The 13,234-nt window shown below is 39.3% G+C and overlaps 1 protein-coding gene across 4 annotated transcripts in view; it reads left to right on the top strand.

Annotated features, from left to right (window-relative positions):
* plppr5a (phospholipid phosphatase related 5a) overlaps positions 1 to 12,662 on the top strand; it is a 44,504-nt gene extending 31,842 nt beyond the window's left edge. The window contains exons 5-7 of one of the 4 annotated variants that reach the window (XR_003870934.1): positions 2,592 to 2,732; positions 3,034 to 3,145; positions 10,396 to 12,662. Coding sequence is in view for 3 of the 4 variants with exons in the window: in XM_029725982.1 (XP_029581842.1) it covers positions 2,592 to 2,828 (237 nt within the window). In the remaining variant the exon portion in view is untranslated. Of the gene's footprint in view, positions 1 to 2,591; positions 2,940 to 3,033; positions 3,461 to 10,395 lie in introns of those variants that run through there. The other 3 variants (XM_029725983.1, XM_029725984.1, XM_029725982.1) reach the window with 3 other exon arrangements.
* The last annotated feature ends 572 nt before the right edge of the window (positions 12,663 to 13,234 follow it).

Below are 13,234 nucleotides of genomic sequence, written 5' to 3'. Positions count from 1 at the left end.
CTGCTTTGCAAAACCGTTCCCTTGTCCCGCATTTGCGATTTTTAGATGTGGTCACCCAAATTCCACCAGTAAAAACATTGCAACTGCAACATGTTAACACCATCTTTTCACGTGTGGAGAATAACATTATTTGAACTCCATATGTGAACTTGCAATTCCACATGTGAAAGTGAGATTTTCTTACAAATAGAAATGCAAATTAGTTTCACTTTTACATCTGGAATTGCAAGTTGTGGCGGAAGAATCAGAATTAGTTGGGTAACATAGATAATTAAGATGTCTTATCTGCATAATATGCTGATATGATATACTTGTTATTAGAATGTATACTTTCGGACTCTGGTGTTGGCAGTTGCACTTCTTCCCTCAGCTGGTGCTCAGTCACCTGGGGCCCAGAGAGCGGAGAGGTCAGGCTTGTCTTTCACATGTCCCTGGTGCTATGCAGAATATCAGAAAGGGAAGAGGACAGGAGGGAACATTGTCTTCATATGTGAATATATCTTTACCTATTCTTAAACTGTGAAGGGATGGCGTGATTAATGGTGAACAAATTTCTTGTCTCCACAATGTCTGTGTGCCAGTCACTCCCTCCTTTGGCATTGGGGAATGTGTGTGGTAGTGTCTGGAACCATTGTATGTCATCTCTGATGTTGCACTTATCCTGGGATAGTGTATGACCTAAAGGCTCACTCCCCTCAGTGAGCTTGTCCAGGTGTGTGGTCAAGAAGGGTTTTACTTGAGATGGGAGTATCTGGAGTTGACAATTGATTTATGCCATTGGATGAGTTGGTGTTTTTGTGCTATGAAGTACTAGGAACTAGATCGGAACCTCGTCTTGGGGACCAAACTGAACGATACTTTATAGTGAATGCTATCTGGCTACGGGATACTCCTTTCTCATTTAAAAAGTCTCACATTGTGACCCATTCCAAACATCAGTTGTTTATTATGTAGACTAGGGGGTGGATCTTTGCTATTAAAGATCTCAGTAGGCTTTGTGTTGTGGCTCTCAATGAATCATCTGAGGGTGATTCGTCGACCAGCCATCGCTATTGCAAAGCTCTCACTAATAAAGATTCAGTTTAAGTATAACTCTGACTTGTGTGATAAGTTTGTCTCTCCTCATTTGATAATACAGAAATTAACCACCACAAATGTGATTTTTACATGTGAGTGTTTTTCACATCTGTGGAGTTTTCTTACATGTGAACCTGTGAATTTGATTTTCAAATGTGATTGAATTTCACATGTGAACTTGCAATTTCACATGTGAAAGTGAGATTTTCACTTGTGAAACTTCATATCCAATTTCACGTGAATGTTTTTAACATGTAAAACTGTAAATTTCATATCTGAGGTGAAAAGGTTATTCTTCTCCCATGTGAATAGGTGGCGTTAACATGTGAACTATAATTATGGTTTCACGTCTGAAATTGAAACTGAACATGTGAAAACAGCTATTTCACGTGAAAATGGGATTAGCAGATTTGATGTGTTTATATGTAGAGCGTGTTCTTTCTGGCTGTGTACACAACATACTGTATGTATCTCACATTACCGCACACATGTCTTTTACCTCTGATGTGCACAGTATTTGTTCACTGGCTATACCCTGCTTGTACCCTGCTTGTGTTATCCACTCTCACATGCAATGTTCAGTCACGCCAGTGTCTGGAGAATTTAGTGCTGTGGTGTGAGATCGTAATTTGCGCACAAACGGTTATTACCACATTTGAAGTTTTATAACATGCCATATCTCAAGCTGAGGCAGGTTTTTATGCTGCGTGCTACAGCAACCTGCTGAGATAATGGAAGTGTGCTGAACACATACTGAAAATAACTACCACGTATACAGTATTATTTATTTATTTGGGATGTAATTCAACAAATGACTGCGGGGCTCTTTGACCTGTAATGGTAATGGAAGAGTCCCTTTAGATGATATTGTTCTCTGAGTTGCATTTCTCCTCTGTCTGAACATTGCCTTAGATAGTAGTCAAATACAAAAAGCTCATTTGGGCTCTGGTAATGGATGGAACTCCTTGAGGACACATGCATGCACACACACACACACACACACACGCACAGGCACGCATGCATTCAAACACACACACGCACACACAGCTCTGATTGAATTCATATTTTTGGGCAAGTCATGCGAATCCTTTATCTTAGGAAAAAGGACTTATGTAACCCTTGTTACGAGAAGAGAAAGGAAATCTACTCTGCAAAAAACGCCATAGGGTCTCTCTATCTCCATATCCTCCTAACTAACTTACTTACTAACTACAGATGTAGGAGCCAGTTTGCTACAGCAGGAAAATAATCCTGCAGCAAGCCAGTAACAGGAAATGTGAATTAATGTACATTTTTGTAGGGGTTGATACATTTTTTGTAAGGGAAAATCAAGTCTGACATTTTAAAGTGGAAATTAAAACATCAGAAGCCTTTTTAAACCTCATACTACACGTAAAATATGTTTTCTGCAACAAGGTGATCAAATTAAGATCCTATATCTGTACAGTATCTATTTTCCTTATCTCTCTCTCCCTCTCTCCCTCTCTTTGTCTCTGCCGTGGCTGTGAGTGTAGGTTCTAGGGGTGGTGCAGAACTTCAAAGGGAAGAGCCTGCTGAATGAGATCCCGCCGGAGGAGAGCGTGGTCAGCAGTATTCCTATGATGGGCCAGCCCAGGATCATGGACAACACAATGGAGAAGTACATAGCCTCACAGGTACTGGCAGACACATTTAACTGTAGTAGGCTAAGTACAACATACTGTGCTCCCGGCTCTGCTAGGTACACTTTCCTAGTGTACTTTGCATTTTAGCGTCAGCCAATTCTCCTGTGCCCACCATACAGAAAGACACATCAGATGCATTCTATTTTCCATTCTCTGTAAAGAAATATCAACATTTCCACCATTTCCGTGGTGTGAGGGTGTATGAAAATGGATAAAAACAATATACATATGTGTTTGGAATACAAAGTACTGTGTCTAACTTGAGAGTCTTATGGAGTTATATCTTGTGCAGGTACAATTATTTTAAGCTCTTTCAATGTCTCAGCCAAGAGTCCACAATCCCAGTCCCTGAGGGAGACAGTGTCTGTCTGCTAATGTCTATCTTCCTAAATAGATTCATACAGGTGATCATACTGTACCATACACATTGTTACATTGGGATAAACCACACACATTGTTACATTGGGATAAACCACACACGGTGTTACATTGGGATAAACCACACACGGTGTTACATTGGGATAAACCACAGACGGTGTTACATTGGGATAAACCACAGACGGTGTTACATTGGGATAAACCACACACGGTGTTACATTGGGATAAACCACACACGGTGTTACATTGGGATAAACCACACACGGTGTTACATTGGGATAAACCACACACGGTGTTACATTGGGATAAACCACACACGGTGTTACATTGGGATAAACCACACACGATGTATAAACCTGGCTCTGTTCCCTGTCTGTACAAAGTGTTTTGATAACTACAAAAGCCATGCTGGTATAAACAGTGTGTGTGTGTGTGTGTGTGTGTGTGTGTGTGTGTGTGTGAGAAATTGGACTAAGTTGCCCATTTGCTGTTTATTGATTTGAACATTGTTCAGACCATTGGAAGCTAGAGTAATCCTATAACTGACAGGAGATCACTGTTCAGACCATTGGAAGCTAGAGTAACCCTATAACTGACAGGAGATCACTGTTCAGACCATTGAAAGCTAGAGTAACCCTATAACTGACAGGAGATCACTGTTCAGACCACTGGAAGCTAGAGTAACCCTATAACTGACAGGAGATCACCGTTCAGACCACTGGAAGCTAGAGTAACCCTATAACTGACAGGAGATCACTGTTCAGACCACTGGAAGCTAGAGTGACCCTATAACTGACAGGAGATCACCGTTCAGACCACTGGAAGCTAGAGTAACCCTATAACTGACAGGAGATCACCGTTCAGACCATTGGAAGCTAGAGTAACCCTATAACTGACAGGAGATCACCGTTCAGACCATTGGAAGCTAGAGTAACCCTATAACTGACAGGAGATCACCGTTCAGACCATTGGAAGCTAGAGTAACCCTATAACTGGCAAGAGATCACCGTTCAGACCATTGGAAGCTAGAGTAACCCTATAACTGACAGGAGATCACCGTTCAGACCATTGGAAGCTAGAGTAACCCTATAACTGACAGGAGATCACCGTTCAGACCATTGGAAGCTAGAGTAACCCTATAACTGACAGGAGATCACCGTTCAGACCATTGGAAGCTAGAGTAACCCTATAACTGACAGGAGATCACCGTTCAGACCATTGGAAGCTAGAGTAACCCTATAACTGGCAGGAGATCACCGTTCAGACCATTGGAAGCTAGAGTAACCCTATAACTGGCAGGAGAACACTGTTCAGACCATTGGAAGCTAGAGTAACCCTATAACTGACAGGAGAGAAGAACACTCTGCTTGTCACGTCCTGACCATAGTAAGTTGTTATTTTCTATGGTAGAGTGGTCAGGGCGTGACGGGGTATTTATCTGTTTTTGTATGTCTATCTTCAGTTCTAGTTTTTGTATTTCCATGTTGGTCGTTGTTTGGCATGACCTCCAATTAGAAGCAGCTGGTTGTTGTTGTCTCTAATTGGAGGCCATATTTAAGTTGATGTTTGTCCCACCTGTCCTTGTGGGTGATTATATTTTGAGTAGTGTGTTTTTTCCCTCTCTGCGTCATGGTTTGTTGTTTTCTGGTTAGTTTAAGTATTTATGTATTGCATCACGTTTCACTATTAAATAAAGATGTGGAACTACGAAAACGCTGCGCTTTGGTCCGCTCCTTTGAACAGCCGTGACACTGCTGGAATACACAGTGTTTGTAGATGGATGGGGATACATGTTTCACAACATCAAGTTTTTGTCTAATGACATAATTCTGTTTTGTTTATTGTTTTCAGTTGAATTCATGTATCCCATATGAAATGATAGTTTTCCCCGGATGAAACTATAATGCCCTTTAAAATACAAATTTTGCCTTTTCGATATTAGTATTACTTTTTGTATTAGTAGTAAGACATGATATCCTTCAGTACTAACAACTGGCTTGATTATGGGATGTTTATTAATGAACTCAGTTCAAATCTCTGAATGCTGTAGCAGGAAGTCAGGCAGCCAGGCAGTCAGGCAGTCTGGGGAGCAGTGAGCCTGTCTCTAAAGGATTTTCTAAAACATCCTAATGTGTCAGATGTATTTGGGTCACCTTCTGTACTCTGTTTCCAGATGGCCTATGGCCATGGTGATGTTGAGTGTGGCAATGCATTCAGTGTGGAAATGCATTTAGATATATCCTCCTTGCCGCAACGCTACATTGTACACTGAGTGAAACTGCTTTCCATTGGATGTTTGATTTCTATAGTACACCTAAAGTACATCTTGTCCCTCAAACCTAACCTACTACAAATTTGATCATTCTTGCCATTAAGGCTTTGTTCATCGTACGCATGCACGCACACACACACACCTCTCCACATATCCGCCTCCTTATTCACCTCACACACCTCATGTTAGCGAGATGAAGGCATCCTCTTTTGCTTTGACGAATGGCCCAATGTAACTTCCCCTGGACTCATTGTGGATTCATATAGGTGGAGCACCTGGTCTCCACAAGACACTTCATCAAGACTACCAAAGTGGTCAGCGACATTATTTCCCTGCAATGCATGGCCTAGCATTCCTTACCACTATAGGGCCTCCAAAGACTAAATCATTCATCTCCAGGAGCTTTGTTATATGCTTAGAGGCAAACCAGAAGCTGTACAGTATGTTAGCTTCAACTTCATGCAGGCCCTGTGTGTGTGTGTGTGTGTGTGTGTGTGTGTGTGTGTGTGTGTGTGTGTGTGTCAGAGGGACCAGGGAGATTTTAATTTACTGGCCATTTTAGAAATTTAACGGACCCATGTGCATTGGGTGCATGGTAATGCATCTTGACAGAACATGCAACTAATTGCCAAAATGCAATTCACAGGAAAACACCATTCTTAACAGTGCACCTTAAAGCGGTTCCATATGTGACAGAGATAAAAATGTCTGTTTGAAACTTAGAAAGAGGGAAGATCTAAAGATGCAACAACTACAATGAGTTGCTAATATGACTAGGATTGCGCCTTTGGCTTCCAGACAACAAAAGAAAGTTGATATGAAAACCAATAGAACAGGAAAGAACTGGCATAGCGGTGGGTCCAATAGGGAAGTAAATGAAAATACAGTGCCTTCAGGAAGTATTCACACCCCTTGACTTTTTTCACATGTTATTGTGTTTCAGTCTGAATTTAGTATTGATTAACGTTAGATTTTTGTGTCACTGGCCTACACACACTACCCCATAGTGTCAAAGTGAAATAATGTTTTTTTGAATTTTTGGGAAATTAATTAAAAATGAAAAGCAGAAATGTCAAGAGTCAGTAAGTAGTCAACCCCTTTGTTATGGCAAGCCTAAATAAGTTCAGGAGTAAAAATGTGCTTAACAAGTCACATAAGTTACATGGACTCACTCTGTGTGCAATAATAGTTTAACATTCTTTTTTATTGACTAAATCATCTCTGTACCCCACACATCTGTAAGGTCCCTCAGTCGAGCAGTGACTTTCAAACACAGATTCAATCATAAAGACCAGGGAGGTTTTCCAATGCCTTGCAAAGAAGGGCACCTATTGGTAGATGTGTCAAAAAAATAAGCAGACATTGATATCCCTTTCAGCATGGTGAAGTTATTAATTACACCTTGGATGGTGTAACCCAGTCACTACAAAGATACAGGCGTTCTTCCTAACTCAGTTGCCGGAGAGGAAGGAAACCGCTTAATGGCTGTGTTTAATGGCTGTGATAGAACACTGAGGATGGATAAGCAACATTGCAGTTATTCCACAATACTAACATCATTGAAAGAGTGAAAAGAAGTATAGAATAAATATTCCAAAACATGCATCCTGTTTGCAACAAGGCACTAAAGTAATACTGCAAAAAATGGGGCAAAGAAATTCACTTTTTGTCCTGAATACATTTTATGTTTGGGGCAAATCCAATACAACGTGTTACTGAGTACCACTCTCCATATTTTCAAGTGGTGGCTGCGTCATGTTTTGGGTATGCTTGTAATAGTTAAGGACTTGGGAGCTTTTCAGGATAAAAAAATTAACGGAATGGTACTAAGCACAGGCAAAGTCCTAGAGGAATACCTGGTTCAGTTTGCTTTCCACTGGACACTGGGAGATGAATTGATCTTTCAGCAGGACAATAACCTAAAACACAAGGCCAAATCTACACTGGAGTTGCTTACCAAGAAGACAGTGAATGTTCCTGAGTGGCTGAGTTACAGTTTTGACTTAAACATGCTAGAAAATCTATGGTAAAGTTTGAAAATGGTTGTCTAGCAATGATCAACATCCAATTTGACAGATCTTGAGGAATTCTGAAACGAATAATGGGCACATATTGTACAATCCAGGTATGTAAACCTCTTTGAGACTTACCCAGAAAGCCTCACAGCTGTAATCCCTGTCAAAGGTGATTCTAACATGTATTGACTCAGGGGTGTGAATAATTATGTAAATGAGATATTTCTGTATTTAATTTTCAATCCATTTTCAAACATTTCTAAAAGCATGTTTTCACTTTTTCATGATGGGGTGTTTTGTGTAGATGGATGAGAAACTAAATCAATTCAATCATTTTTTAATTCAGGCTGCAACACAACAAAATGTGGAATATGTCAAGGGGTCAAAATACTTTTTGAAGGCACTGTAAATTTGCCAAAATTATTTAATTACTCCTGTCTATATGGAAATAAAATCATAAAAAATAGCTCACCAGAAAGCATGACTTAGCCACAGAGGAATCGAGGATCATTAACGTATTTTAAATGGCTGTGGATTGTTTCAAATCACAAGCTCCTAGGTTGATGCCTATTTGTTGAGCCCTCAATTTGGGCAGTGCACCTGGCAATAGACCTAGCTAATTATTGAGTTGCAGCTGTCATTGAAAAGCATCTAAAACGTGTGAGGAAAATGTGTCTTGAGTATAATTTAAAATGTTGAGACAAGAAGAAGGGGAGTGGTAAGTGACGAAGGTATAGGCAAGTCTGTCTCCTGCCAATTCTTGCGCATTCATTGTTTTTTTCTCCAATTTCGTGATTACGATCTTGTCTCATCGCTGCAACTCCCCAACGGGCTCGGGAAAGGCGAAGGTCGAGTCCTGCGTCCTCCAAAACATGACCCGCCAAGCCGCGCTTCTTAACACCTGCTCGCTTAACCCGGAAGCCAGCTACACCAATGTGTCTGAGGAAACACCGTTCAACTGGTGCCCGGTGCCCGGCCCACCACAAGGAGTCACTAGAGCGCGATGAGCCAAGTAAAGCCCCCCTGGCCAAACCCTCCCCTAACCCTCCCCTAACCCGGATGACGCTGGGACAGTTGTGCGCCGCCATGTAGTGACGCCGTAACACTGCAATGCAGTGCCTTAGACCGATGTGCCACTCGGGAGATTCATTGTTTTATTGTGTGAATTATTTGCCGTTTTTATACATTTATTTGATCAATTCCCCATTACATATGTCACCGGTAGTAAATGTACCTTTACCGTTCTCATTCTTGGAGTGGAAATATTGTTTGCAGAGTTCACAACCTGCTAGACTTGTGAGAAACATGTTTTGGTTTATTTCATAACCACCATTTACGAGTTTTGTCAATTTTTTTCATTGTTTGTTTGGAGTGCTAGGGGTGAGCAATGAGCATGTCTGGTTTCTCTGTCCTGATAATGTTGAAGGAGCGCTCACGCCTGAGCATGCATAAAAGTACATCCATTTCGAATGATAGTATATTAAAACTAATACATCCTCACAGTAGGCTATTTGAAAAATCTTTCCAACCATCTCCCCCTCGATAATCACCAATCCTCGATGTGAAAGAGCAATGGAAGTTATGGGCTTACTGCTGCATTGGCCTATAGGTTATAAGTTCCATGCGCTCATTTTTTTAACCGCCAATGGATCACGGTGTATCAATGTCTCCATATGGCAGAGGCTGGTGATCTCACATTTTTTTATTAATATCATTTTAATTCTTATGATTAACCACATTACAATGATTTTGAGAAACTAAAACATTATTATTGAAATGAAACTGTTCCATAAAAATGTGCATGTGAAAATCAGAACTGGCACTCAGAACAGAAGAAATGGTATGATAAATTGTAAGCTACCCCAGACTTGAAACTCACGCGCTGCCTATAAAGTCTTTATAAAATAATTGCCTTCATGTTTCCATGGTCCCATTTAGCCTATAGGCTGCTTTGAAGAAAGGTAAAGCTCATAATTCCTCATAATATGAAATAAAACATTCAGGTTTCAAACAATGAAGTATGTTTTCAAAATGCATACTGCCTCCAGTTCACATTGTAAAGTGGTGGGTGACGCGCTGATATCCTGTTGCCTGCACTTGAATGGGAGGCGCGCTTCAATTACCAGTTGAGAAATAAAATAGTAGCTCTTTTTAATCGTGCACCAAAACAGTTTTTAACACAGGGTTGTATTTAGAATTGTTGTGAAATGAATGGGCTTATAAAAGCATATTTTACTCCAGCAGCAACCAGCTGAGTAGCAGCAGGAGAAATCCCGCTCAAGATGGGCTCTGTATGCTGTGCGCATGTGATAGTTGTGTTGGATAAATAAGATGCATGATGACTAACGGAAGTATACACAGGCCAAGTTTATTCCACTAAATGATGCTAATCAACCTATAGACAGATGAGCATGATGGTCAAATGTATTTCCATCCACTGGTATTTCCATCAATGATTTCCTAATTTTGGCCAGCAACAGTTTTATTTATCGGCTTTAAATGTTTTTTTAATCAGCCAAAAGCCAGAATTGCTTAACGGAAACCCTGGTGTGTGTCTGCGTGCGTGTGTACGTCTACATGTGTGCGTGTGTTTGTGTGTGGCATCCAGCCCTACAAGCACCTCAGCTGGTCAAATAAAAGCAACTGACTCATTAGCTGATGGTTATGTAAGGGTTGTTACATCATTGAAGAAAGGAAAGGTGGAGATGTTGGGGATGAAGATATAATTGGACCAATACTATACTGTATCTTGTCAGATGTTTCATTTTAACTTTGTAGTAAATTGACCAATAATATAAGCAATCTTGTTCTTCCGTTAAATCGAGACCACAATTATCATCATGATACCAAGTAGCCTACTGTTTGATCTGTCTGAATCAGTATACTTAATAAATGCTTCGGCATGGCATTTCTGGTCTAATCCTGGAATGTGTTTAATCATTGAAGATATCTCGCTGTTCTTTACATTTTTTTCTTCTTTTCTCTTTAGAATCCTATTACTTTTGCCGAGGTTACATGACAATGAATGTGTCACATGACACACATTGTTTGGACGTGGTTGCTGCTCGCTTATCAGTCATCATGGTCGCCAGAGAGAGGGAGGGCCACACAGATCCTGATGTTGATGTGTATCTATACTAGGGTTGGGGATCAGTTACATTTCAATTCAGGCATAAAACTGAAATTCAATAATTTACTTCTCAGTAAACTGAAAACATTTTCAGTTTTTGAATTGTATATTTAAATAACTTCCAGAATTAACTGAGTGACTTTAATTATAATTGACCCCAACCCTGATCTATACAGTATGACACTATTTCCAATCAAACATTATGTTCACACTGATCATTCCAAAGGAATTGTAGATATTTCTGTAGCTTTACCAGTTTATTTTATTTTTTCAATCAGCATTTTCTCTCCTTCTTTCTTCCTCTTCATTCTACTCTCTCTCCTGTTGCAGTTTGACGTTTATTGTCATGAATCTTTCCCTGGCGGCAGAAGTGAGTGATTTCCTCTAGATGTGCAAGCTGCAATGTCAAAATTGGCTATTTCGTAAAAATTCATGAAAACAAACATTTGCTTTTTGGTCTTAATTTAAGGTTAGGCATTAGGGTTAGCAGTCTGGTTAACATTATTGTTAAGTTTAGGTTTCAAATTCGATTGTTTGACTTTATGACTGTGCCAGCAAGTGAGCACTCTGCAGAGCTGCCTCCAGAACATGAGTCATCCCAATAAAATGCCAAGCTGCTCTTCTGTTCTGCTGATTATTGGCGTTCATTGAATTCCACAAAAGTATTCCTTATTTTATATACTGTATCAAACAAACATAATACTGCTGTATATGCATTTTTATTTCCTCAAAGATTACGAATCCTAAAGCCCAAATGTGTAAACCTGTATTATGTTTATTTCTTATGTATTGTAACCAGTGCAATCCAAACTGTATGTTGTCAGAGTCACTCTGTGGGTTTATTTCTGTTTAGATTTTCCCAACCTGAGAGAACGAAGATCCAAAGATCACTGACATTTTAGTATAGTCTTTATTGGTAGTTTTCAGAGGAATCCCTCTTGCGATTAGCTAGAAATACGTGGGTGTGCGGCTGTGTGTACGTGTGCGAATGGATCCGTACATGTGTGTGCATGTGTACTGTAGGTGTGCTTGGTAAACGTTTCAACATAATTTTCTCTTGTGGATTGAAGGATGTTGCTTAGGGCTTGCCAGACAATCAACAACCATAATATTGCCACGGTCAGGCAACGGAGCTATTATGGAAGTAAGATGGAAATATAAAGATGTTTTTTTAGAAGGTGTGTTTTTATTCCTCAGTTCTGTTTTAATGTGTTGTGGAAGCATTGATATTTTTGTATATTTTGAAAATGTCATTAAATTGATATGCTATATGTTTTGTGTATTGATTCATACTGTATGTTGATATGGCAGATACTTGTTTAGTACAATATGGAGTATTGTTTTAAACTCACAGGCCAGCAATGAGATTCATAGTTGATGCACGACTAGACGTCAGTTTCCCGAATGCATTGTGGTTGGAGTTGTTTTTATACCACCACAGCTTGATGAAATCTCCTGTTGTATGTTCTTCTCCATGATGACATTTTTACACCATTTTATACCCTTATACTGTATGTGACTGTACTGTTTCCCTAAATGTCTTACTGTATGTCCCCTCAATGTCTCATAGATATCATCTGAACATTGAGAGTTTCGGTATTCATGGGCCTTTAGAAAAAGGTTTCTATCCATGTACAGTTTGATTATATGGTTTTTATGCATTTAACATTTAAAAAAAAAATAATCATTTTCATACTTTGTCCTAGTTTTTCTAGAAATGTATGGGACATTTGAATGATTCTGGAGATGTTCACTGTCAACCTTTATGGTACTTTCAAAAAGATGTAAAGATATATTAATTATTATATATAATATCAAATATATCATATTAAAGTTGGATTTGTGTATTGTTTTGATTTTAGTTTCTGAGTGTTGGTTTTTTCCTTTGTACAGATTGTGTTACTATTCTAACCTCTAAGACTCTTCTGTTTTGTTACTATTAACTTCTGTTTTGATATTGTCCCATTCTACCTGATCTTTGTTTAATGATCTTGTCACTATGAGTAACAGTAGCCCAGCAGCAGCACCTCTTACACTGTAGAAACATGTAAAAGAACCAAACCATGAGAAAGTTGAGGGGGTGAAATGTATTTGAATATAATCTAAATAAATATGTTCTACTCAGGCATGTTTGTTGTGTTGAATATGTATCAGACTGGTGATGATGACAGAGCAAAACATATATTGAAAAGAAAAGGTGTAGGGCCAAGTACTGCACAACCCAAAAGGTTAGGCCAATTTAATTCACAACCAAATGGTTACTGGTTAAAATCCTATATGTGGGCTATACAGCAGTGGAATAAATGCCCTTGACAAAGAACATGTACAGTTACCTAAATTTAAACTATTGTGAATGTGGCTCATAATAGTGGTTTGAAATCCCAGACTATTGATACGGCATCCATATTAGGACTTCATATATCAAGCAAAACTATCTGATGACTTCCTAATATGGATTCCGTTAATACAACTTTATATATTGTATGTAAAATATAGGCCGACTACTCCAAATCATCTAGGATTTCTGGAAAGAAAGTTAGTGGCATAGTAAATAGAAAGTGTGTTCAATATTTGAAATTAATATTCAACGAGACATTTACTTTGCAGCTTTGCACGATTTGTTGCCATGGCAGCTCCGGTTTATATTGATTAGCTGTAATGAAGCTTCTTTTTATCTGCTCCTAGCAACTGACTGGGA

Source organism: Salmo trutta, chromosome 31, assembly GCF_901001165.1.
Source record: "Salmo trutta chromosome 31, fSalTru1.1, whole genome shotgun sequence".
Lineage (NCBI taxonomy): Eukaryota > Metazoa > Chordata > Actinopteri > Salmoniformes > Salmonidae > Salmo > Salmo trutta.
This window is presented reverse-complemented; position numbering and strand designations above follow the sequence as displayed.